The sequence below is a fragment of the Gopherus evgoodei genome, chromosome 23 (assembly GCF_007399415.2).
Source record: "Gopherus evgoodei ecotype Sinaloan lineage chromosome 23, rGopEvg1_v1.p, whole genome shotgun sequence".
In the NCBI taxonomy this organism is placed as follows: Eukaryota; Metazoa; Chordata; order Testudines; family Testudinidae; genus Gopherus; species Gopherus evgoodei.
In genome coordinates, this window is record NC_044344.1 from 4,087,226 (window position 1) to 4,112,923 (window position 25,698).

The 25,698-nt window shown below is 49.8% G+C and overlaps 1 protein-coding gene across 2 annotated transcripts in view; it reads left to right on the plus strand.

Annotated features, from left to right (window-relative positions):
- PLXDC1 (plexin domain containing 1) overlaps positions 1-25,241 on the plus strand; it is a 47,811-nt gene extending 22,570 nt beyond the window's left edge. The window contains exons 3-14 of one of the 2 annotated variants that reach the window (XM_030541602.1): positions 3,973-4,116; positions 4,711-4,780; positions 5,317-5,439; positions 6,905-7,023; positions 8,058-8,157; positions 9,732-9,827; positions 12,068-12,149; positions 15,934-15,994; positions 16,881-17,010; positions 19,146-19,181; positions 22,015-22,175; positions 24,730-25,241. In XM_030541602.1, coding sequence (XP_030397462.1) covers positions 3,973-4,116; positions 4,711-4,780; positions 5,317-5,439; positions 6,905-7,023; positions 8,058-8,157; positions 9,732-9,827; positions 12,068-12,149; positions 15,934-15,994; positions 16,881-17,010; positions 19,146-19,181; positions 22,015-22,175; positions 24,730-24,849 — 1,242 coding nt within the window. In that variant the 3' untranslated portion in view covers positions 24,850-25,241. The remainder of the gene's footprint in view (positions 1-3,972; positions 4,117-4,710; positions 4,781-5,316; positions 5,440-6,904; positions 7,024-8,057; positions 8,158-9,731; positions 9,828-12,067; positions 12,150-15,933; positions 15,995-16,880; positions 17,011-19,145; positions 19,182-22,014; positions 22,176-24,729) is intronic. The other variant, XM_030541603.1, reaches the window with a different exon arrangement.
- Positions 25,242-25,698: the final 457 nt, after the last annotated feature.

The following is a 25,698-nucleotide window of genomic DNA, read 5'->3' on the forward strand; positions in this document are numbered from 1 at the left end:
TCCAGTGCAATTCTCATTCACATTAACATCCACTCCTCCTGCTCAACTGTTTACCTCACTGATATCCTGCAGCAGGGAGTTCCACAGTTACCTGCATGTTGCATTAGGATATTTTAATTACGTTGCTTTTCATTTTCTATTATGTGATGGTGCTGGGGTTAGATAGGAGCAGCTGTACATTTCTCTTGCTCTGTGCTAGGCTGCGAGACAACCTGGTTGCTAGCAAAAGCAGAGCAAGATCAGTGGTGCAGTGGCTGAGAGGCAGGACACCTGGATTCTATTCCCAGTTCTGCCAATATCTCTCCCACGTGATCTTGGGGAGGTCACACCACTGCTCTATACCTCAGTTTCCCCTACCACCCTTTGTCTGTCTTGTCTATTTGTAAGCTCTTCAGGGCAGGGGCTACCTTCCAGTATGTGGAGCCCTGATCGTGGTAGCAACATCTAGGGGCTACTGTAAGAAAACCAGTAAGATCAGCATGTGTCCAACTAACCCCTGTCTTTCCATTGACTTGAACAGGCTCAAGAGCAGAAGTGAGTGGGTTAGTGAGTGTCTGTTAGTCTATAAGGTGCCACAGAACTCTTTGCTGCTTTTAGAGGTGAGCGGGTTACCAGAACAGAGAGAGATTATGTTTTATGACGGTTAGAACTCAAATCTGGGCTGTGTCACTGACCTACTGTGGGCAAGTCATTTTCCTGCTCTGTTCCTCAGTTTCCCCACCTGTGAGATGGAGATGGGGATGCTGCGAGGTTTTGATCATGCTCACAAATCACTTTGAGCTGCTGGGTGGCAGGCACTGGAGAGGAACGAAAAGCTAATCTAGTTCACAAGGAAAGGGCTAGGGAAGCGTTTCACATAATGATGAGGGTGGTTTTGTTCAGTTTTGGGGTTTTTTGTAAAGGAAGTGAGACCATTTTGCTGGAGTTTTGCTGAAGCATGAAAAACTGCATTAGCTGATTTTAATCGAGTTTCTGCCGTGTTCCTCTCCACGTCTTGGATAGCTACAGAAGGCTCTCTGGGAAATATATCAGACCATTCAAGTCAGGAGTGGTTTTCTCCTGCCATTTACAGGGACACTGTTAATTGTTTTGAGTGACAAATTTTATTTCCTTTGCTTTTCTGCTGCTTGCAAATTCTACAGCCCTCCGTTGTGGCCAGTTACAAGGTAAAGGGGATGGTGGTGAAGACAGCTGAAATAGCAGGATGACAGGCATATGGGGGGCCCAGGCATGGATAGTTGGAGGTGCTGCAGGTCAGAGTTAGGGGACATCAGCAGATCTATATGGGGAACAGGCCTAGAATAGCAGGGGCTGCCACAGTTTAGTGTTGAGCATGTAGAAATGCCTATGAGATAGGTGCTGGGGGAATCCCAGGGCAAGGAGAACAGGAGGCCAGAACTAGAATGCAGTGGCACAGCTGTGGCAGGGACAAGACTAGAGTAGCAGTGGGAGGCTGCACTGCAGGAGTGAGGTGTTCAGTACAGCACCCCAGGCGTGAGTGTAGCATAGTGACTCAGTACACAAGGGCTGTAGAGAGCCCAGCAATGAGATAGCGGGAGTGATGTGCAACAGCAGAGCAGTGCGGGGGGGAATAGCAGAGTGCTGCAGTCTTAAGTCAACTCGCCTTGTCCTAAGCTTCAACCAAGACGAGATGAAGGGATCCAGACTCCAGGCTGCACTGGGCCCCGGCCAGAGAGGTCATGTGAGGGAACTCAGATACCCAGGCCTTTGTGCATGTTCTTTCCTATCCCAGTGGCCGCTAGGGGATGCTACATTGCCCCCAGAGGAGACTGTCCTAATAGCCCGGCTAGTCCCAGGCACAAAAGATGGCACAGTGAGGAGAAAAGCATGGGCCCCAGAATCAGCAGCTGCTGGGGCAAGACTGTAGTAGGGTCCCCAATGAGCAGCGCTGTCGGGGAATATCAGACCAGACTTGGTGGCAGAGACAGGGCTGCTGACATCTGAGCTGTTAGGGAGGGGAAGTAGCTGAGAGGAGTGACAGGGGAAAGAGGAATCTAGGAGGGGAGGAGGAGAGACTGCAAAGGGGAACTGTTAGTTCATTGCCAGCCATCATGCCCTGGTATCAGTGAAGCCCCTGGTATAGCCTCAGAGTGGGCGAGTGGCGTCTTCCCAGTTGAAATTAAGACACCTCTGGTTTCACAGAACCTGAAGCAGCCTCCCTGACAAGAGGCTTCTTCCAGCTGGACCTTGGGTCAGCAAGGTTCATGTGCCGAGCAACTGATTAATTACACCACCTGTAGGGGCGGATTATTCCACCTGTTCTGCAGCAAAGGCTCCCCTGAAGGGTTGCATAGCTTTACTATGGCCGAGCTGGCCACAGAAGCCAGGAGTCCAGACTCCCAGTACATGCTGTGGGCTGCTAAATGACTGCAGCATTCTACTCCAGAAAACACTGCCTTTTGGTGCCATCATTGTTATGGGTGGGCAATTTGTCCTGCTACAGCCAGGTCTCTGGGTAACTGATGTTGCTTCAGGGCCACAAAACTACAACCACTGAGCCCAGCAGGGGTGTGCTTCGTTTGATATATTCATGATCAGCAGTTTTAGGCTGGTCGGACTCGCACATCAGGTTTCTTGGCAGAGCTCCAGCATGCCCCAGGCCTCTCAGGTTTATCAGCTGTCTAGAGATGACGAAAGATTCCACTGAGGGGAAGTGTGGAGTAGTGATTAGAGCAGGGAGTTTTGTTCCCAGCTCTTGGATGGAGTGTGGAGCAGAAGGAATGGGTGCCAGCACTTCTGGGTTCTGCCACTGAGATGCTGTGTGACCTGGAGCATGTCACTGAACCTGTGGGGACTCAGTTTCCACATTTGTAAAATGGCTACATCAATATCTACTTCCCAATGGCGCTATGAAGTTTAGTTCGTTATATGAGAACCTTGGATAAAAGGACCTCTCTAATTACAGTCTGATTAATAACAATGGCTGGTTATCCTCTTCAGTGCTGCCTGCCTGATGCTATTATCAATAATAAGATTGCACTGTGGCCTAATGCACTGTGCAGGGAACTAGGAGCCAGAAACTCCCAAGGCCTAATACCACTTCCTACACCAATTTCCCCCCTTGCAGCCTCTGTGTGCCTCAGTTTCCTTGTTTTCACCAAGGGGATATTAATACCTACACCTCAGGACTGTGATGAGGAATAGATATGGGAAGCTGACCTTTGGGGAGAGGAGAGTGAGGTTCATAGATTTTAAGGTCAGAAGGAACCATTAAATCGTCTTATCTGACCTCTTGTGTAACACAGGTCAGACTTGGAAGAATTTCACCCAGTTCCCCCAGTATTGAACCCAATAACTTATGTGTGATTAAAGCATATTCCAGAAAGGCATCCAGTGTTGATTTGAAGACATCAAGAGATGGAGAATCTACTGCTTCCTTTGGGAGTTTGTTCCAACGGTCAATCACCCTCAGTGGTGCCTTGTTTCTAATTTGAATTTGTCCGGATTTAGCTTCCAGCCATCAGTTCTTGTTCAGCCTTGCTCCACTAGATCAAAGAGCCTGTTAATAGCCAGTAGTTTCTCCCCATGAAGGTACATATATGCCGTAAGCAGGTCGCCTCCCAGTCTGCCTTCTGCTAAATTAAACCAATTGAACTCTTCACGTCTCTCAGCGTGAGGCATCTCTGGTTCTCAATTCATTTTCATGGCTCTTTTCCACACCCCTTCCAGTCTTGTAACATCCATTTAAAATGTGGACACCAAAACTGGATGCAGGATTCCAGTGTCGGTCTTATCAGTGCTGTATTCAAAGGTAAAATTCCCTCCCTGATACTACTCAGAACTTCCCTGTTATACACCCAAGGATCACCTCAGCCTGACTTGCCCCAGCATCCAACTGGGATCTCCTATTGATTCGAGATCTGGGTGCAGATTTTGTTCCTTGGGGCCTGTCTCCACAATCCTTGTCATCCTCACCCGCTAACCCCATCTCTCCATGCTCTGTGGCTGCAGGAAGACAACCATAGCTACTACATGTCACGGTTCTACGGGCCAGGGGAGGCGCACACCAAAGAGCTCTGGGTCAACATGGCAGAAGCCAACAGGAGCCAAGTGAAAGTCCATGGGATCCTGTCCAACATGCACAGGCAGGCCTCGGTGAGCCCCCTCCCTCTGCTTAGCTGCTGCCATCCCTGCATCAGGCATCTGCCACAGTGCCACGCCTGTGACCCAGGAATGTTTCCCCAGCAGCTTCTCTCTTTTCAGGGATTTCTTGACCTGGGGCACTAGCACCTTGGCCGAAGCTGTGGTGATCTCCCCACAGCTCCCTGTGCCTGCATAGGAGAGACAGGCTAGAGACAAGCTTTGACTGTTGGGGTATCGGGGAGATGTGGGTGGGCGCAGCCTGTGCTCCAACTGGACTCCAGTTTAGGTGTTTCTCCACTTCCCAGCGGCTGCCCCTGGAGCCCATTGCGAATGGGCAGATGAATCCATTTCTGGCATTTCTCCTCCTAGCAAGGGCTGTGCCCAGAGTCTATGCTAGATGGGCATGGATACCCCAGGCAGGGTGCAGCATGTTTTGGAAGGAAAGTACACTGCCCTCTTGTGCTGTCTGCCCCTGCATCCCCCTCTGCTTTAACCCATCTCCCTGGGAGCAGCACCACCTGCCCCACCCAGATGCCCATGGTCAGACTTGGCACTTCCCAGTGTAGCTCCCGCACTGATGCTGTCATCCCTGTCTGTCTTCCACAGAGGGTCATCCTGTCCTTCGACTTCCCCTTCTATGGCCATCACCTGCGGCAGATCACCATAGCAACAGGAGGTGAGTGAGGCCTCTTGAGGCCACATTTACTTGGCCTGCCTGGATGTGCTGACAGGCAGCATCAGCTGGAGAGGCAGTGTTGCCTACTGGGGTGACATGGGTGTCTCTAACCAGCCTCTCCTCCCACATCCTAATCCCAGTTTTGCCACTGATGTGTGGGATGGCCTTGGGCAAGTCTCTTCTGCACTCTGTGCCTCAATTTACCCCACTGTAAAATGGAGCTCACTCCCACATCACAGGGGTTTATGAGGTCAAGTCCATCTTCTCTAATTAGTGCTGAATGGTATCATGACACATGAGCCAGAACCTGGGATCCAAACTGCCCAGGTCCAGGGTACTTCAGTCCATGCCCAGCTCTAGTCAAGGGCAGTGGTGAGGGGACATCTGGGGTAAGGAGGTGGGGGAGAAGCTGGTAGCGGGTGTCCTGGGGCAATAGAGTGGGGATAGGGGTAGAAGCTGGTAGCAGATGTCCTAGGGCAGTGGGGTGGTGGTGAGGGGATGGGCACATAAATTGCCTTCCCTTGCTGTCGCTCCAGGTTTCATCTTCATGGGGGATGTCATTCACCGCATGCTCACGGCCACCCAATACATTGCGCCCCTAATGGCCAACTTCAACCCCAGCTACTCCCGCAACTCCACCATCAAGTACTTCGACAACGGTGAGCCACTTCCCCTGGCCCGCTAGGCCTTTTGCACAGCCCCACTGCCACACACAATGCACAAAGCCTCCTGGGGACCTTGGCTGCTTCTCCGCATGCGCACCAGGAATTGGGCAGCGGTCATCTTTGCAAGGCAGGGGAGAGGAACCAGCTGAATCAGCAGCCAGGAGTGTCCAGGGGGCAAGGTCCTGAGGGCATAACATACAGGGCCTGGTACTGCTTTGGCCTCTGGCATCTCAACTGGGTCACAAACAGAGCTGCATGGAGGACCTCAGAAACAGGCCTGACTTGGGAATTCACATAAGTGCTGAATTTATGCACCTGCTTTGAGGCTTTGGGGAGAGAGAGAGAGAGAGAGAGAGTGTGTGTGTGTGTGTAAGAGAGAGAAACGTATGTCCCTATGTGTGTGATGTGTCTTTGTGCATCCATGTTTTGTGTCAATGGGCATCTCTGTGTCTGACGTGTGTCCGTTTGACATATCTGTCTCTGTGTGTCATGTGTATGCCTCTCAGTGACATGTTAGTCCATGGGATGTATCTGTCTGTGTCCCTCTATGTGTGATGTGTGTGACGCATATCCTTGTGTGTGTGATGTAGCACATGTGGCCTGGGGGGAGTGTGTCTCTGCCTGTGTGCGGGCTTAGAGGATTAGCAGCAGAGCTGGTATATCTGATAGCACTGGGTGCACCTTAAGACACTCTGGCGAGCACCAAAAATCAGGATGTTTATTTGGAGCTCATTCCTGGGTCTGCTGAGAAACATGAGCTGCAGACTTCAAGAGAGAAGGATCTGAAGTGTCTCATGTGGCAAAAGAAAGGGCCATCTCCTCCATACCACTGAGATAAGAGAGGGAGTAAAAACTGAATCATCCCATCCCAAATGACTCCAACGAGTTCCAGGAACTTTTGGCTGTGGCCAAATCAGTTGTGCAACAGTGAGCTTGCATGTGTGTGGTGCACGGCCGGCAGGGGGGGAGAGGTGAGGGTCTGTGGCTGGAGCTGGTGGGTGTGGTTATGGGACAAGATATTAACTTTTATTGGACCAGCTTCTGTTAGTGAGAGAGCAGAGCTTCAGAGCCAAGCAGAGCTCTTCTTCCCTCTGGGAAATATACTCAGTCACCGCTAAATACAAAGTGGAACAGATTGTTTAGAATAAGTAGTTAACATGCATTTCAAGGGACAATTCAAGGTGAAGTGGCCAGTTAACAGATTCAGGCTGTGTGAGGTTTGGTTGTGGCTGTGGGCTGGAGTTGTTTGTGTGCAAACGGGGAGTGTGTGTGATTGTTGCAGCGGCTGTGCTGTGTGAGATGTGATGTATGTGACTGCAGCCAGGTTGTCACAGCGAGTACACCGGCTCTGCAAGTGCCTACGGGATGATCGTTGCAGATGTGCACAGAGAATGAAATTGACCCCTGCAATCTCCCCTGCTGCTCTCTGCTCCACCGTGTCATCTCCTCTCTCCTCCAGGGACGGTGTTTGTGGTGCAGTGGGACAAGGTCTATCTGCATGGGAAGGAGGACGTTGGCAGCTTCACGTTCCAGGCTGCTCTGCACAGCGAAGGGAGAATCGTCTTTGGGTACAAGGAGGTGAGTTGGACCAGCTGCTTGGGGCGTGGTTACTGCAGGTTCTGTAACACCCGTGGGCAGATGGGGAGAGTGGGATATAGAATCTAAACCCCACCAAGGAAAGACAAAGGAGGCTGGGCTAGTGACTGTGGAGTCCCTGGCCCTCTCATTTCAATGGCTTAGCTGCCCCCAGACTGAGAACACTCACTGCATCCTCAGGTCATGCTGGGCTCAGTGAGCACAGGGAAGGTCTCTCCAACCCAGGCGCATCTCCAAGCACAGGCAAGATGGTGCACGTGGGATAGGGTGAGGGGGTCTGGTGGGGAAGTGAATGGGGCAGGATTAAGGGGGTGAGGGGCTGAGAATAGAGTGGGAGGTCTGAGGGAGGGCTGGATTTGGAGTGGGAGGCATGGGAGGGAGCCAAGGACATGCTGGGAGGGGGAAAGCAAAGCAGGGAGAATTGCTGTCTTCCTTCTCCACAGCAGGGCCAGGTTAGGGCAAACCTCTGTGAGAAAGGGGGTCTGTTCGTCTAACCCACTGGTCAGTGTGTATTATGTGACTCCCCACCCCAGGCTTGACCCATGGAGGGTATGAGTCTGGAACATCTCCACCCACAGAGCCTGGCTCTTTCACTGATGCTACAGACTCATGCACCTAGCTCAGGAAGTTGCCAGTTCAGTCTCTGCTGTTGTTAACCCAGAGGACGGCCCAACACATGCGCTCCTAACGTCTTGTATGCAGTGCCTGGGCCGACTAGGCTTGTTATTCCCAAGGGGGTTGACTGAGCCTTGGAAGGCCTGGCTGATGGGCCTAGGGCACCTCCAAACACACACAGGCAAACCCAGGCTAGGCATGGCCCAGGCTGGTCTAAAACAGCAGCCTCAAAATTGCTTCTGGGGTGTAAGGGAAATAGGAGGGGAGAATACTCAATGGAGCATCAGCTAAGCCATTTCATCGCCCTTCACTCTGCTGCTTCCCGTTGAGACATGCATCCTGAGCACACAGCCTTGGGGGAAACCCAAGGTTTCATGGCCCCTTCTCTCTCCCCATTGCAGATCCCCATGTCGGTCCTGGAGATCAGCGCCACGCAGCACCCCGTCAAAGCTGGCCTGTCCGATGCCTTCATGCTCCTCAACCCTTCCCCTGATGTTCCCGGTGAGTCTCTGCTGGTGGGGCTGCATTTTCTGACTCGATGGCAAGAAATGGGGAAGGATGGAAAATGTGGCTTGGGGCTGATCACTCACCCATTGGAGTCCCATTGGCCCTGTGCCCACAGTACATGACTCTCAAATGCTAGTACCCCAAGGGCCTCGCTGCTGGAAGAGGAGAACTTTCCTCCTTCATATGATCAAGAAAATGAATCGACTGGCTTTGCACTGCTATGTGTGCCATATTGCATGTGAACTGACTGCACAGTCTGTTGCATGCATGTTTTCACATGTGCTATGTGTTGCCTGTACCTATTGTGCTAGCTGCATGTGATTGCAGTATGCATGTTGCATGCATGTTGTCATGTGTTGTGTGAACCTGTCAATGCATTGTGTGTGTGTGTATAGAAAGGGCTATTTCAGCCTCTCTCTCATCTTTTTCTCTTGTAATGAGAAACTTGACCACTCTCTCCCTGTGTCCCTGGGAAGGTTGTGCTGCACCCGCTGCGGTTGCTGTTGCTTATTTATGGAACTGGCCATATGGTCCTCATTTATTACCCGTTTAAAACCTCAACAGGCTGCATCATGCCTCTCCTGCCTCCTGCCTGCCCCCAGCTGGGTTGACACTGCACACTGGGACCATGCCCCTGCCTCCCACCTGCCTGCAAGGCCTCCAGGCTGGTGTGGACTTAGCAGGGATGGGAGGGGCAGTGTGGAGCTTGAAGGAGGAGGTGGAAGAGAAGTATTGTGCTCTGCTCTTCCAAAAGTCTCCAAGCTCTGTACGTACAGTGAATATGAGCCAGGCACACAGTTGGACGGAGGGTCAGCCACAAGCCCAGAGAGGTAAAGTGACTTGGCCGAGGTCACACAGCCAGTCAGTGGTAGAGCCAGGGAGAGAGCCCAAGAGTCCTGGGTTCTGAACCCCCCTGCTCTGGCTGCTAGACTGAGGCAAGGGGAGGCGAAAAGGCAGAGTGAAGGGAGCAGGGGACAAGCAGCATTGGAAGCATGTTGGGATAGGAAACAGGAGGCTGGGGAGCCCAGAGCAGGTGCCTCCTGCAAAGGGGAGATATGAGTGTGGGGAAGGCTTGGAGCCATGAGTCATTGTGCCCCAGGTTTCCTGAGAATGATGCAGAACCAGATCGTGTTGGTTTCAGAAGTTTGTAGGTGTCAGGGAGGATGGAGACAGGACAGACAGCTCCAAACTCCTCCCAGTGTGAAGCAGGGAGAACATGGAGAAGGGGGATACCCTTCCCCCTCCACCAGCACTCCTTTTGCTTCCCTCGCAGCATCTCTCTCTTTCCCACTCCCCTCCCAGCATCTGCTCACTGTTATCTCCTGCAGTGATGGCCCTGGGGCTCAGCTGCCAACCGTAGCTTTTCAGCTAGGAATTTGCCCTCCCTACCCCAGGGATTCGGGGACCTTTCCCCATCCCTGACGTGATTCCCAGGATGAGCCCAGGTTCTTTGAGTCCCTACACCACCCCACAGGTCAGCACCCAAGCCCATGTGGGTTGGGGAATGGGGAGTAGGTGGGGTACAATGGGCTTGTGCCTCTGTCTGATGCAGCCCCTTGCTGTTGCAGAGTCTCGCCGCAGGACGATCTATGAGTACCACCGCGTGGAGCTGGACATGAGCAAAGTCACTAGCATATCGGCTGTGGAGTTCACCCCATTGCCCAGTGAGTCATACGCTGCCTACTGCGTGTCTGCTAGCCAACTTTTTTGGTTACAGGCACAGGCCTATATTTTGGGGTTGAAGATCCCGGATTTGATGCCTGATGACCTCTGTGTTTATGGAGCTGCAGTTGCTGCCTGGATTCGGTCCCACCCCATAGCAGTTCCCAAATGCCTAGCACCATTGGAGCTGCTTTGTAGCAGAGATGGGGAGCGGATGGCAGCAAGACTGCCATAGTGTGGGAATGGGTGAAGGGATAAATTTGGGGGCACCAATAACACACCCTCTGACTAGTTTTGCAGTCCTGAAGTGAGTGAGAACAACAAACACAATGCCGGCTTCCCCCGTTCTTATGTACCATGATCCCAAGCTGCAATCACCCTCTCCTCCCCCTCTTGTTATGCAGTCCCATCCCTCCCACCTAGCTCTGCCAATGTTCCTCTTTCCTAACCTTCACATCTTACCCTGAGCTGAAGCACCCTCACCCCCTGCTACTGCAATCGCTAGGGACCCCAGCCCATGAGCGCTGTTAATGCCTGTCCATCTCAGTTTGCAGCACCCTTGCTATTCTCATTTCAGCTGGGCCAGTCACACCAGTTTGTGTTGGCAGCGTGACTCAGACAGACATTCACAAGAGCTGAGACCCAGCAGCCTAGGGCCATGTCTAAAGTAGGAATGTTTTGCCGATACCACCTCATTGCTCTCCTGGTACAAGCTCAGATTTGCCAGTATAACTACATCTACATCAGGGACCTCTGCAAGCAAGGCTGCATTGGTCAGGGATCCCACCCCTTCACACCCCTGACTGACACAACTATGCTGTAGTGTAGACATGGATTCAGTGTGCCAGTGATGCATACCTGTATTTGAACGCCAGCTCTGGAGAGAAGGGAAAGAAAGGTTAGTTTATGAAGCAATTCCTCTTCCATGCCATATGGCTCCCCCACCCTTGCAGATAATGATTCTAAACATTGCAGCCTAGTTCCCGAGACCCTTTCGAAGCAAAGTGGAGCACGCTCCTCAAACAAATAATCAGCCCTCCCCACGGTGATATTCATGAATGATCCTGTTAAATAGATTCATTTGGCAGGCAAGGATCAAGGACACTCACACACAGGAAGAGTTGTCATGCAGTACATAAATACCAGGCAGAGAATAAACCTGTCCTGAGTATGCCAAGGTTATGCATTTAAACAGCATCCCCTGGGTATTTTATAACCATCTTAACAGCAGGCAGAGCTACTGCAAAGCAGATCATAAATAAGGATTCTGTGATTTTAAAAAAAAAAAAATCCTAAGACTAGCTGCTCTGTTTTCCCCTGGCAGCTGGGGAAGTTGAGAGCTGATGGGAAAGTACTAGATTCCCTCCTGGAGATGTTAGTTTCAGTCCTATTTAGGCCACAAGTGGAATGAGCGTGGCAGGGCTGTGACACTTGTCCCCACTGCAGTGTAAGTTCATGTTCTCTGTTAAGAAGAAGACAGGACTGGAATAGCTGAGTGCGGGGGTGGGGTTGGAGGTCAGAATTGAGGAGTGTCAGAGGAGTGTAGGGCAGAGAGCCTAGGACTGGGATAGCAGGGGAGCTGTGGATCAGAATTGAGGGGCTTTGGCAGAGCTGTGAGTGTGGGGAGCCCAGGGCTGGAGTAGCAGTGGGGCTGGCAGTTAGGATGGAGGTGCACTGGGAGAGGTATGTGAGGCTCAGAAGAGGATGAATGCCGAGCCAAATGTGTGCTTGGTGCTGTAAAGTATTAAACCAAGGTTAAACTCTGGAGTGTGCCATGATGCACCGGATGGATGGGTCTCCCAGGGGTGGCCTTGTTAAAACTCTGCAGCCAAAGGGAAGGCTGGGATGCTTTGCCAGCTTCTGGTAGAAGACGGATGCTGTTAAACCATCCTTCCCAGAGACGATGACAAGTGAATGACTCTCTCAACAACTGAAGTTTAATTGGTTTGTGTTCCCTCCCTCCTTGGCTCTGTGTCTAAACAGGAAACAGCATAGGCTTGGGATCAGTTTTATCTCAGGCTAAGTTGGGTGGGAGTCCCTTGCTGAAATATTATCATCCCATTCCTGCTAGGAAGATGCTGACTTGACTTCCAAGCTCATGGCAGCCTGAAGTCAGAGCAAAGGTTCATCTGACAATGGTCTCTTTTGGCCACACCCCCTCCCAGCTTTGAGTATATGCTCCCTTGTAACCAATCCTCCTGATGATAGTATCTTGCTGGCGCATTTCTTCTTTTTCTTGCAGCCTGTCTCCAGCATCAAAGTTGTGACGTGTGCGTGACCTCGAAGCTGACTTTCAACTGCAGCTGGTGTCATGTCCTGCAGAGGTAGCTCAGATGGGTTTCTTCTCTGGGTCGTAGTTGTGCTTGTGCTTCTGCTGGAAGAGAAAGTCGCAACCTTGGGCCTAATCTAAACTGAGACCCATAACAGTGTCAGCATCTTTTTAGAGTTTGTACGTGGCTCTTGTTAAGAAGGTGCTAGCGTGATCCAAATCTTAAGGGTAAGAGATGACTTGATCACAGTCTACAAATACTTGACATTTCTGATAGTAGAGGGCTCTTTAATCTGGCAAACAAAGGCAGAAAGAGGTCCAATGGCCAGAAGCTGAAGCTAGACAAGTTCAAACTAGAAATAAGATGCATATTTTTGACAGTGAGTGTAATTAACCATTGGGACGACTTACCTAGAACCTTGGTTGATTCCCCATCACTTGAAGTCTTTAAATCAAGACTGGATGTCTTTCTGAAAGGTCTGCTCTTGATCAACCAGAAGTTATGAGCTGGATGCAAGAATCACTGGGTGAGGTTCTCTGGCCTGTTTTATACAGGAGGGCAGACTAGCGGATCAGAATATCTATTAATCTTGGGCTGTGTCTATGCTGGAAACACTACCCCATTTGATGTGAGATGTCCATTAAGGCAGTCCCCTTCCATGAGCTAGTATTGCAAACAGTTGTCCTGCTAGTATGGATGGGAGCAACTGAATCTAGCACAAAGTACAGAGGTCCCGAGAGCCTGCAACTCTTATTGGTTTCAGCTGGATTTATGGATGCTAGGTACTTCTGGGCATCTGGTCTTAGTAGTGCTCAGTTAGGGGAAAAATACGTGCCATTTACCAACTGGGGAGGAGGTCAGTGGAGGCATCTGAGAGGGCTGACTGAAAGGCCGGCCCCTACTTTTTTCCTGTCTGCTCTTCATTAGCAGGATACCAGCCTGGAGTCAAATATTGTCTCTTTCTTCTGTCCGCCTTCTCCTTTCAGTGATGTCCCAATCCAGAGTGGCTTCCATTGTGCTGGACTGTTGGCCTCTAACTTTGCCATGGGCCTAAGCAACCCCATGGGTCTTACACCCCGAAGCAACTGGGATGGGCTTGGAATCCTAACCTGGATCCAGAGCCAAACTGGGCCCCTGGATCCAACCCCACCCGGCTCTCCATCTGGACTTTGTGGCTCCGGCCCATCTCCAGTACAGATTAGCTGAGAGCAACGTGTGAGAAAGGAATTCAGCCTGGGGGAGGAAGGGGTGGGGACTGCCCATCACAAAAAATGCCCCACCATTGTAACTGACACTGACAGGGCCCCTTGCTGGCAGCTTCAGCAGGCATGACCAGGGATGAATGCAGAGCTCCCAGCTCTACTGCATGAGGCAGTTCTGCCTGCCGGTCCTGCTTCTCTGCAACCCAGGCAGCCTTCTGTGGACAGGGGCTGCTGTCTTCCTGGTCCTCCCCTGTTTTTAAGAACAGGCCAAACTCCTGCCAGGGATGGGCTATACTTGATCCTGCCTCAGCGCGGAGAGTGGGTGGGACTAGATGACCTCTCAGATTCCCTTCCAGACTTATATTTCTCTGATTCCAAGCAGCAGAGAGAGGCCCGTGAGGGAAGGAGGGGAGCTTCCCAGGGCTAACTTTAGGTTTCAGATGGAGGGACATGTGGAGGGTGAATGGGTCACGGAGGCTGAACTCTCCTCTGGTCCTTACAGTTGTGGGCCAAGGGTCCCCTTGGGTCAGGAGTGAGGCATGTTGATGGGGAAACCTGCCTGTCATTGCTGTGCCCATCCTGAGGGTAAATAGCGGACTCCAGTCTCCAGAGTGGTCAGCATGGATCCTCTAGCATCTAGGGTGGGGAGGGGGTGTGACTTTGGGCTCTGCCTGCCATCCCAGGATTTAAATAGGGCGTCTCCTTTCACCAGTATGGTGATAAGGAGCATGCAGCAGTTTAATAAGGTTTCAGTGAAATAGGATGTATTTTGAGCTGGTAGCAGGGGAGGGGACCTAGTAACACAGATCCGCTGCTTCCGTGTAGTGATGTTCAAGGAGATGCCCGTCTGCTCAGTGACAACATTCCCTCTGGCACCCTCTTCTTCTCCACTCCCAATAGCACCCTAGATAGGAGGTGGCTCTGTCCTGCCTCCCTGGTGGAGAGGGGCTGACTGAGATAGGGCTCCGCAGGAAGCTGTGTTCCTCCTTTCTGCCTCTGCTTTATATCAAAGTCCTCCAGGGCTCCTGTTCCTGTCTTTTCTCCTCTTTGTGCAACAGCTCTATCTCCAGGTACAAGCGAATCTGTGCAACACAGCTGGGGCAGTGAATGGCCCTGACCCCCTCCCTCAAGCTAACATACTAGGCAGACATCAATCCTCAATTCATTGCCTCCCACTGGGCTCAGGCCGAAGCATAACCCGTAGCCATGGGATTTCCTTCTGAAATGACCATCACCCAGTCAGTGGCTTCAGAGGAGAAAATCTTCTGTTATTACCAGTGAGAAGGATGGGTGAAGCTGGTTGTAAAAACAAAACCCCTTCCAACCCTAATAATCTATGATTCTATTATTCTAAAACCCAAACAAAGGCAGATCAGGTCTGGGTCCTGGCTGGTCTGAAACCCTGATGTTCATGGCAATCCTTTTGCAGTCCACCTCTAATTATTGTTGCAGGCAACTCTGGTCTTCCAACCCCCAGTTCACTGAAGCTCGGTTGTGCTATTATTATTTGTATTACAGTAACACCTAGAAGCCCTGGTTGAGATGCATTTCTCCCCAGGACCATACGTGCATATTGACCCACTAAGAGCTTACAATCTAAATAGACAAGACAGTCAAAGGCTGGGAGAAACGTGGGGAAGCTGAAGCATGGAAAGATTTAGGGTGGGATTGTTGAGAGGACCTAAGCTAGTCGGTCACTATCTCACTGACTTCCAAAAGGGACTCATCCTCTTTGAAAGATCCCACCTGCTGTGACTTGCCCACTGTCACACAGGAAGCTGGTAGCACATCCACGTATTGAACTGTGCCACCTAAGTCCTAGTCTAGTGCTTTAACTACAAGACCATACGGCTTCTTCATCTGTCCCTTGGCTTGTACAGACTGAATCTTTGCTCTTGCTGAGCTCCTAATTTCCACGGGAGCAACATTTCAGCACAGTGGATCTTAGGAACTCTGTGGGACCTGAATTTCCCAGAGGCCCCCTTCTGCTCAGCTTGCTTGTAGTTGGGTGGGTGCCTTGTATTGGCTGAGCCCTTGATTCACCCTTCAGTGATCCCCTGAAACCTTCCTAGGGTCAGAGTCCTGCTCAGTTCCCTCTGTTTTTGCAGAGATTTCTCAAACTGGTATTTTCTTGGTGCTGTATAGTATTATTATAATTATTATTATATGTTGCTTTTCCTGTGCAGATGTTGCTGGAAAAAACACACTGTGGAGTTCATGGCCTTCCCCTGGCAGAGTCCAGAGGATGGAAATTCAAACTCACTATATATATATAGAGAGAGAGAGAGAGTCCTACTTCTCTGCCTCTCTCTGTCTTCTACAAAGAGGAAAGTTTGGGTTCTTCCAGCACAGCTGTGTTGGAATCCCGATGTCCATGGGGACCCCCTTATAACTGATCTTTCCAGTCCTCTGCAGTTGGCTAATTTCGGATATGTATTTATCCAATTATCTATACTTGGTGCCCATCGTGGTAGCATCTGGGATTCTCACACTGATTGCCACCATACATGTGAGATAAGCATGCCACCCACATAAGATGGCTACATGACCATTACGGCTTGAACCCTGTCTGCCTCTGCTAGCTGTGTCTAGAAAAGAATGCATCCATCACTGAGTAACATCCCTTCTCTCCATAGATGCTCCAGTGGGTTTGACCGATACCGTGAGGAGTGGCTATCACATGGCTGTGGCCAAGAGGTGAGATCAAGGGAAGGGTTATTTCCCTTGGGCTGACAGTGGGATGATGTCAGTGGCCCCCAGCTTCCCAGAAAAGGTGGATTCTGCCCAGAGGTTACTCTACCTCTCTCTCCTATGATGAGAGATTTGGCTGCCTCTGGAATTCCCACTAGGACAATTGGTTCTCAGATCTGTTTGTAGCCATTTGGCTCCTGAGACAGAGAAAGGGTTGAGTTGCATGACACAGAACAAAGGAAAAGAGATTCAGACATATGTCCCATCCCTCCAGAGATGAAGATTCATTATGAGCTCTGCATGGTCCCTAAGAACATAATGACTGCCATTCTGGTACAGACCAATGGTCCATCTAGTCTGGTGTCGTCCCTCTCTGCTGCACTAGAAACAGTGATCCATTTTGTTCAGTATCTCATCTCCCTACCTTAGAGGAATGATCGATGGCCCATGTAATCTGGTATCCCACCTTCTTGCTATACTGGAAGACACAAGTAGTCCTTCTAATCTGGTGTCCTGTCTCTGGCATTGGCCAGTGCTGGATGCTTCAGAGAAAGGTGAAAAGCCTCGATAAAGCACCTGAAGGTGCAATCCCATTGGGGAAATTTCTTCCTGATCCTCTGGAGCATGATTATTATCCACCCTGAAGCATGAAGATGCTTAGCTCTTGCAGTTTTAATCCTAGTTAGTATAATTATCTCTACACTGCCTGAATGAATCTGTTTGCCTCAGTGAGATCAGCTCTGGTGATACTTCTTGTTGGTTTCGCCCCTCCCAACACCCCCAAAGTCACTGCTTTGTGCCCAGTTTTCTGACTGAGTTGATTTAGGCACAAAGAGGTCCTCTTGCTGGAAGATTGCTCGGAATAGTAGCCTTTCTCCATTTGTCTTTTCAGTCGGATGAGAGGACCTGTGAGGATTGGGCAGAGAGTGACCACTACTCACTGTCCCCATACAGTCCCTTCACGTCATTTGATGAAGATGTCACTACTTCCTCTCTTTTCATTGGCAGCCTCACCACGGAAGGTACTGGCAGATGGGAATAGGGTAAACAGCTGGGGTAGGGGAGGCTAGCCCAGGGGTAAAGGGAAAGCAGTAGCAGTGCTCTCTGGGCACATTGCCCCAAATGTCTGTCCCTGGAGAGATCTTTCCCTCCAAGGCCTAGTGAAATGAAGTCCTAGCCAAGAGAATGTAGTTAACATTCCTGGCTACCCAATCCTATGGCTCTAGGCACAAGGAGAGAAGGAGTGGGGCAGAGAAAAGGAAGATGAGACTAGAGAGGGGAGAGATTCAGCATGATCTAGAAGGTAACGTAGGTGAGACCTCCCCATGGAGGGGAATTCACAGCTGCATTGCAGCCGCCTTGCACTGGTGGCAAAATAGGATTATAGAGCAACCATAAAGCTCTCCTATCATGAATAACCCCCGTGTGAAGGGGCACCAAGCACAGCAAGCTGGTGTAACATGCATCATTTGATAGGGCTGGAAAAAAGTGCAAGTTACGTTAGACTCATCTCTGAACATGGCCCAGCTTCTCTAGACATGGAGCCACAGAGTTCCTCACCATCTTGATCCGAGTGTTCTCCTAGTTTGGGGACTGTTTGAGTCTGGGGCTTTGATTTAAACTCTTCTCCAAAACCTCCCTTTGGTGTAACTCACCAGACCACAATGTGGGTCTTTGTCTCCTTCTAATGGCTGGTCCATAAAAAAGGTTAAGGACCCTGTTGGACTTTATCCTTTAGCTCAAGCAGTAGAGCTCTCCTGTTCGATTCCCACTGATGACTCATGGCTGGCAGTGCCATACATTGTGGGTAATAAACCCATAGGCATGTGCATTACTGTCTGGTCCAAGACTGGAATTCTCTCTGGTATAAGAAGCCCCAAGTAAAGACCCGGAGTCCTTTGGGACACCCCTGTTCTATTGCCTGTTAATCCTATTAACACATGGGCCGTGTCCTCCCATCCTAGTAGCAGGTATCACTTCAATTTCACTGTTTAATAGTCCCTCATGCAAAACACTGATTAGAATAAATAGAAAGGAACGTGAGTAATTGTCCTTGAGCAATGGAGAATGAGAGGCGTGGAGAGTGCATGGCTGATGGATCAACTTTGAAAAGCGCAATTAAGGGAAGGGGGAAAAAACACCACCACCGAGATGATTTTCCAACTCACGGTTGAGTCTTGGAAGAAGAACAAGAGGCTTTTTGTGACACATTCAAGCATGAGATTAATTTGTAATCTTGGACAGAAGCAAGCAGCCAGCTGTGCGAGGCAGCAAATTTTATCTGGAGAAGCAAAGCAAAAGAGGATCCACCCCTTTGCATCTTCCCCAGCCAGCCTGGCTTTGCTCAGTGGAGACCTATGTGAATGCATCTGACTAGCTGGCTTCCTGTCATTTATTTCAGTGCCTGGGGTAGATAGAGTCCAAGCTAAGCAGCAAAGAAATCTGGGTCAGGATTTTTGCTGGACTGTCTCATAGGTGCTCGTGTCAGATAAGGAGCATCCTATAATCTGTATGGTGTTACCTTCCAGGCAGAGAATAGGTGGAATTAGATTTCTGGCCCCCCATGGAGTGGACTCTGGGTGAACATCTTTGCCTTACCTATATGAGTGAGCGGAGAGCTAGCAACATATACTGACATGTTGCAGTAAATGGCATAGATTGAATATAAAGAGTCTTAAAAGTGATTACCTCATTCGGGTCTGAATTTTCCAGATCTAGGCTCTTGGGGAATTACTCAAGAATCAACTAACCTTTGCCATTCCTATCCACTCCTATCCAAAGAGTGTGATTGCATATCACACGCAAACATAGGGCCCGAGCCTTTATATGTTCATTACCACACACAGTGCTTCCATGCTGAGAGTGCTTATTTAAGGAGAGATTCATTAAGAACTTTGTTCTTCAATTGCACATCCACTGAATGAGACTGTAGACAAAACCCCTGAAATTTCACTATTGTCTTGTCTTGTCTTCTGGGTGTTTTTCCCCCCACCAAAATGAACGAGGCAAAACTACTCTTAACTGTAACAGGGCAATACAAAGAGGCATGTTTTAGCGGTAGAGCTTTATATGGGGTGCAGTGGTGTACAGAATGAAGAGTCCCATAAGGGTCTACTAACTTTCCTATCCTTTTCTTGCTTTTATTTCCCTCTTACAGATGACACAAAGCTGAATCAGTATGCAGTAGGGGATGGTAAGTCCTTAACCTTCTCATCACCCAGTCAGATTCTTCCTAAGGGGAATGTGTTATGTGAAATCAAATGCACTGGTTAGTTATGTGAAGTGTTGAAGCCATGTCAGTCCCAGGATATTAGAGAGACAAAGGTATGTGAGGTAGTATCTTTTATTGGACCAACTTCTATTGGTCCAGCAAAAGATATTACCTCATCCACCTTGTTCTCTGGCTAGTTATAGTAAGTCAAAGGAGTGGGCTGGAAAACCCCAGATTTAAAGGATGCAAGCAAGATCAGAATCCTGTTATCCTCACCTAGGTTATTAATACTACCTTGGGATGGTAAAAACTGAGAGAATTGGAACAATCTGATTATCCCTGAAGCTGTTTGTCTGTATTTGTCTATTTCTCAGCCGTGGCAGATAACTAGGCTGATCAGTTTTCACCTTCTGTATAATCCATTTCACTCTCTGGTCCCCATGCATTCCCACAGGTGAGTTGCCTTTGGGTTTCCTCAACAGTTCAGGAGAATGTTTAAATCTTAATATTGTAAAGCAGCCCAGCTATTAGTCCAGCTCTGATTCTCTCTCTGTTTCCTTTATGCCAGTGGTTCATCTCCTGATGTCTAGGTTATCATAGTGCTTTTATGACTGGGGGTCTGAGGGCTGTCACAATGCTTCTTGCTGTGATGTATATATAGTTCACAGCCAGTGCTGTGGCACCAGCATCCCTGGACATTTGTGGAAGGGGTATATGTAAACCACAAGTCCATCCCACTTATGCTAAAGTTGCTCATAGAGGTTAATGATAAAATCCTACTGACTATACTAGGTGCAGGATTGGGCCTCCTGTAAGCACAAAGCCTTTGAAATCTGAGACCTTCTCGATGTCAGCCAAATTGCTTCTTGAACGTCTGGTAATGTCAGTACTAATCTGTGCTGGAATCACCCTCCATGGCTCTGCTTCCTTCTCCTCTTTGTGCGATTGAATATTCATGGCTAAGAAATGAAAGGGACTGTGGGCAAGTTATGCTAAGGACACCAGGCAGCATATGGCTAATGAGTTTCCATCAGAATGAGCATTTTGGTACGTGAGGAATATAGATTGAGGGAGCTGTTGCTCATTCGTCTCTCCACCCAAATACTGCCATCCTCTGAAAGGGATTGTAGGATTCAGGAGCCACTCCGCCCACTCCCCGGAGGGGACAGTTTGCTTCATCTGAATTATTTTGGTGTTAAAAAACATAAGAGCGGGATGTGGAGAATGTATTGCAAGGATCTCTGTATTAAGTTAATCGGCTGCAGGTGGGTCACACACACAGAACTGGGAATCCGATAGTAGAAGGTCCTTCAGCTGGAGTCATGGACCTCTACCGGTTGAGCTAATAGAGATCTCCTTGATAGCCACAGTAGCTCACTTCTGCTCTCTATGAGCCAGCCACATGCTTGGCTTTGCAAGGACAGAGCACTGGGGGAACTGTCTCTGGCTTTCCTTTCCACCAAGCTGCCCAACTCACTGCCACCACTATGCACAGAACAGTCAAGAGGTGTATCCCATGTAACTGAGTAGGCCTGATAAATGTAATCACCAATGAGCACTGGTATGCAGATGATCATGTCATTGTTGAGATGAATACTAGTGTGGCTGAAGTCCTCTCTCCTCACTGCCGCACCATTGATTTAATTAATCCACCCCAACGAGCAGCAGTAGCTATGTCAGCAGGAGAAGCTGTCCACACCAGCGTTTAGGTTGGTGTAACTTATGTCACTCAGTGGAGTGGCTTATCCACACCCCTGAGCGACATAAAGTTATCCAAGTTATCTAGCGGTAGTGTGGACAAAGCCTAAGGGCTTGTCTACATCACAAAGTTGCAGCGCTGGTGAGGGGGTTACAGCGCTGCAACTTAGGAGGTGTACACATCTGCAGGGCATCACCAGCGCTGCAACTCCCTGTTTGCAGCGCTGGCCGTACTCCCGTTTTGTCTCGGGTGTAGAGGATCCAGCGCTGGTGATCCAGCGCTGGTAATCAAGTGTAGACACTTACCAGCGCTTTTCTTGACCTCCGTGGAATAAGCAGGTATCCCAGCATACCTGAGGAAGCCTCTGGTAATCAAGCTGGTCTCCTTCCCCGGTTTGCTCTCGCGTTCCCCGAACCTCCGTGCAAGCAGGTCTCCTTCCCTGCGGTTTGCAGGGTGGTTCGGGGAACGCGAGAGCAAACCGCGGCGAAGCTGGTCTCCTTCCCCGGTTTGCTCTCGCGTTCCCCGAACCCCTGTGCAAGCAGGTCTCCTTCCCTGCGGTTTGCAGGGGGGTTCGGGGAACGCGAGAGCAAACCGCGGCGAAGCTGGTCTCCTTCCCCGGTTTGCTCTCGCGTTCCCCGAACAAGCAGGTCTCCTTCCCTGCGGTTTGCAGGGGGGTTCGGGGAACGCGAGAGCAAACCGCGGCAAAGCTGGTCTCCTTCCCCGGTTTGCTCTCGCGTTCCCCGAACAAGCAGGTCTCCTTCCCTGCGGTTTGCAGGGGGGTTCGGGGAACGCGAGAGCAAACCGCGGCGAAGCTGGTCTCCTTCCCCGGTTTGCTCTCGCGTTCCCCGAACCCCCCTTGAAGCCGCCCAACAGCGCTGCAGTATGGCCACATCTAACACCACTTGCAGCGCTGGTTGCTGTAAGTGTGGCCACTCTGCAGCGCTGGCCCTATACAGCTGTACTAATACAGCTGTAACAACCAGCGCTGCAAAATTTTAGATGTAGACATACCCTAAGTCTCTCCCCTTGTTCCCAGTTCTGTGTGCTTTCTCTGCCTCTCTGTGATCCCAGCCATTCTCCCTGCATTCTCACCCTCTATCACGATCCCCTTTTCAGGAGTGAGAAATGACCTTCCCACGAAGACAGGCGGGACCCCGATTCACACTGGGACCATCGTGGGGATAGTCCTGGCCGTCCTGCTCATTGCAGCCATTATTCTTGCTGTAATTTACATCAGCAGCCATCCCACCTCCAGCGCTGCCTTGTTCTTCATTGAGGTGAGTGGACAGATCTTGTCCCAGGCCGGCTCTCTCTTCCTTTGCTATCATCAACAGAGGTACAGCCACCTGAAAGAGGGAGACATGTCCCAGTCCCCCAGCTGTTTGCCGGCTTCTTGTATGAAGTCTTCTGCAGGACCCCAGCAGGCTTGAGTACTGATTCAGTGGACTCTTAGGGCCAGATCTTCAGCTGGAGTAAATCAGCATGGCTCCATTGTCTTCAGTGGTGTTACACAGCTGAGGATCTGGCCTCTAAATCGATTTCCTTCTCTTACGGGTGTGACTAGCCTCAGCATTCACACTGATTTGTGCAGCCACCGCATGCTGAGCCATGCAGTTGGATGTACTGAGCCATGAATAAGAAAGAGCCAGTTTACCTCCAGGTACAGCTGCCCTCAGGGAATCCTAAACTTCTGGAGCAGGGGAGGGAGTGTGTCTGTCTCTCACCTAGGACTTGGGAACCGACTATGCATTTAAAGTTACATTTTGTTGCAGTCTGAATCCTCTCAGCAGGCTTGATTCAGATATGTTTCAATTAACCTTGCTGCCTTGCACTTATACTGCATTTGGGGAAGCGAGGAGAGAGGAGCAGCAGGGGACCTTTGATATATTTCAAATCTATGTGTTTCTTTTCATGGTCCTACAATCACAGCTAATCTTCAGCTTCCAGTTGTTGATGTCTAAAACCCAGGTTCTTTCTCTTTCACTCACACACCCAGCTTTTCTCTTTCACTCTCTCATAACCTTTGTCTTTCACTCATTCACACACAGTCACAGACTTTCACATGCTCACCCACATTTACTCACACTTTATTTCTTTTTTTTGCACTCTCTCTGACACAAATGCTCAAAACACACACAGATTCCAGACCAAGTGCTCAGCTGGACTGGGGCTGTTAACAAAGGCGAGATTGCTAACTTTTGAGTTGGGTTTTGGAGATTAAAACTGATAGGCTTTAATAATAGACGCCATTCCATCCTCCAAGATGTAACTTATGGTGTGAATGTTTTAAATGCAGATTTTTCATTTCCAGATAATCAGGGGCTCTGATGTTCTCTCTCTCTCTCTCTCTCTCTCTCTGCTGTTTACAAATAATTTGTTGGCTTTCACAGAGACGTGGAGCAGTCAAGAGTGGGTTAATTCCAGCATGAGATCTGTTTTGGGGGAGATGAGAAACAGGAAGTTTCCAGCCTTTCTCCTGATAGCCCTTGTTATTCCTCAGTCTGTCTTTTTCCTGTGACATCTTGTGGCCCCTTTTACCATAGTAGCTGAGTGCCTCACAATCGTTTAATGTATTTATCCTCACAACTCCCCCCATGAAGCAGGGCAGTGCTATTATCCACATTGTACAGACAGGAAGCTGAGCCACAGAGAGGCTAAGGCCCAGATCCTCAAAGGGATTTAGGCTCCTGACTTCTATTGATTTCAGTGGGAGATAGGACCCTAAATACTTTTTTGGATCGGGATCTAAGTAACTTGTGCAAGGTCACACAGGAAATTTGTGGCAGAGTAGGGAATTGAACTGGGTATTCCTGAGTCCAAGGCTAGTGCTCTAACCATTGAACAGTCCTTCCTTTCTGAAGGACCTGAGGCCTGGTTTCACCAAAGGCCTCATTTCCTCTCTCTCCTCACTTTAATCCTGTTAAGTGGTTAATGCATTGGAGTTAGCCTTTTAGGCAATAGTGTTAGCCTACTGGACTGTAGTGATGTGACACTAGATTAAGGCCTGGTCTACACTTAAATTAGGTTGACCTAGCTATGTTTTCACCCCCCTGATCACGGCAGTTAAGCTGGTCTAACCCTAGCTCAGGTATGGCTAGGTCAGTGGAGGAATTCTTCCGTTGACCTAGCTACCACTGCTCAGGGAGGTGGATGACCTACATCAACAGGAAAACCCCTTCTGTCGATGTAGGAAGCGTCTACGCTATGGGGCTACAGCATTGCAGTGCTGTAGCTGTGCTGCTGTTTCTCCCGTAGCATAGACATGACCTCCGCTTTTCCTGCAATAGTGTTCCAGCAGTGGGGAATATGAATACAATGAAACCTCTCCTAAGCAGGGCCAGCTTCAGCTTTTTTGCTGCCCCAAGCAGCGAAGAAAAAAAAAGATAAAGCCGCGATCGTCGGCACTTCAGCGGCAGCTCTACCGTTCTGCTTCATTCTTCGAGGGCAGTTCGGTGGCCGATCCTTCCCTCTGAGAGGGACTGAGGGACCCGCCTCCAAATTGCTGGCGAAGACCCGGACGTGCTGCCCCTTTCCATTGGCTGCCCTAAGCATCTGCTTCCTGCTCTGGTGCCTGGAGCCGGCCCTGGTCCTAAGTGATCGCAGATCATCTACAAGTCAGCTGGTTAATGAAAGTGGGTCTTCTCCTAGAGAAGGAGGATACTCCGTGACATATGGCGTGGTCTCTTAAGGCAGGAGATTGCCTTTTTAATAAGGAAGGATTCTTGTACAGGTTAATTGTTGTTGTTTCAGGTCTGGGTTTCAAACTTCCCAGCATGCCCCAAATTAAAGCTTCCTCCTTAGCTTTTAATGCACCTGTGTCTTTGTCCACAGCGGAGACCACACCACTGGCCAGCCATGAAGTTCCGAAACCACACCAACCACACAACATACTCTGAGGTGGAACCTGCTGGCCATGAGAAGGAGGGCTTTGTGGAAGCAGAACAGTGCTGAGCACATTTCTTTTCCTTCCCCGTCCCCGCAATGTCCCTTGTCTTCAGGGTTAGAGTCTCCTGTTATTCTGTTGCAAACTGTCTCCTCTGTCTGGAAAGGAACAGGAACTGGAGGAAAAAGACCCAATGGAGTGTTGAAAAAAAATGAATCAGGGCAATGCAAGAATGTGACTCTGCAGGACTCCTCTGGGAACAGCAAAGCCTGAAGCAGAAGCAGTGCGTTATAATGTCAGTCTTTGCCTGCAGTTTGGCGCCAAAGACCTGGGGGTGTCAGTAGAGAAAGCTTCAGTCGAGTTAGGGGTTTTTCGTGTGCTGTTGACTTCTTCCCTCCCACCTCAGGCATCTAAGAGGAGCAGTTCCCAATCTGGGTTGCATCCTTTCCTCCTCCACTCATCATCCCACCCCACTGCTTCGAACGCTACCCCTCTCTCCTTCAAGCTAATAGCTCTCCCCCTCTGTCCAGGGAGCAAAGCAGATCTGGCCCACACTAAGGTTCATGCCCTGTAAAGGAAACACCTTCAGTGACACTTCTGCAATCATCTGTCCTTTCTGGTCAATCACATTATTTTGCTGATCCCCTGAGGGAGATATGGGGGTGGGTGAGAGACCTCAGATCCCTTCCTCCAAACCCAGGTCGTCTTCTACTCCCATCACAGCCACCAAACCAGATCAGATTACAATGGGAGAGAGTGGGAAAGAGCATTATGGAAAATGTTATTCTCCCAGAGCTAAAACCTGAAGTAAACTCAAGCAAATTTTTCACTGAAGTCAATGGAAGTTTCACCTTAGTGAGGACAGAGATCTAGAGTTTTAACTCAGTTGCACTGTCATAAATCCAGAGTAACTCTAT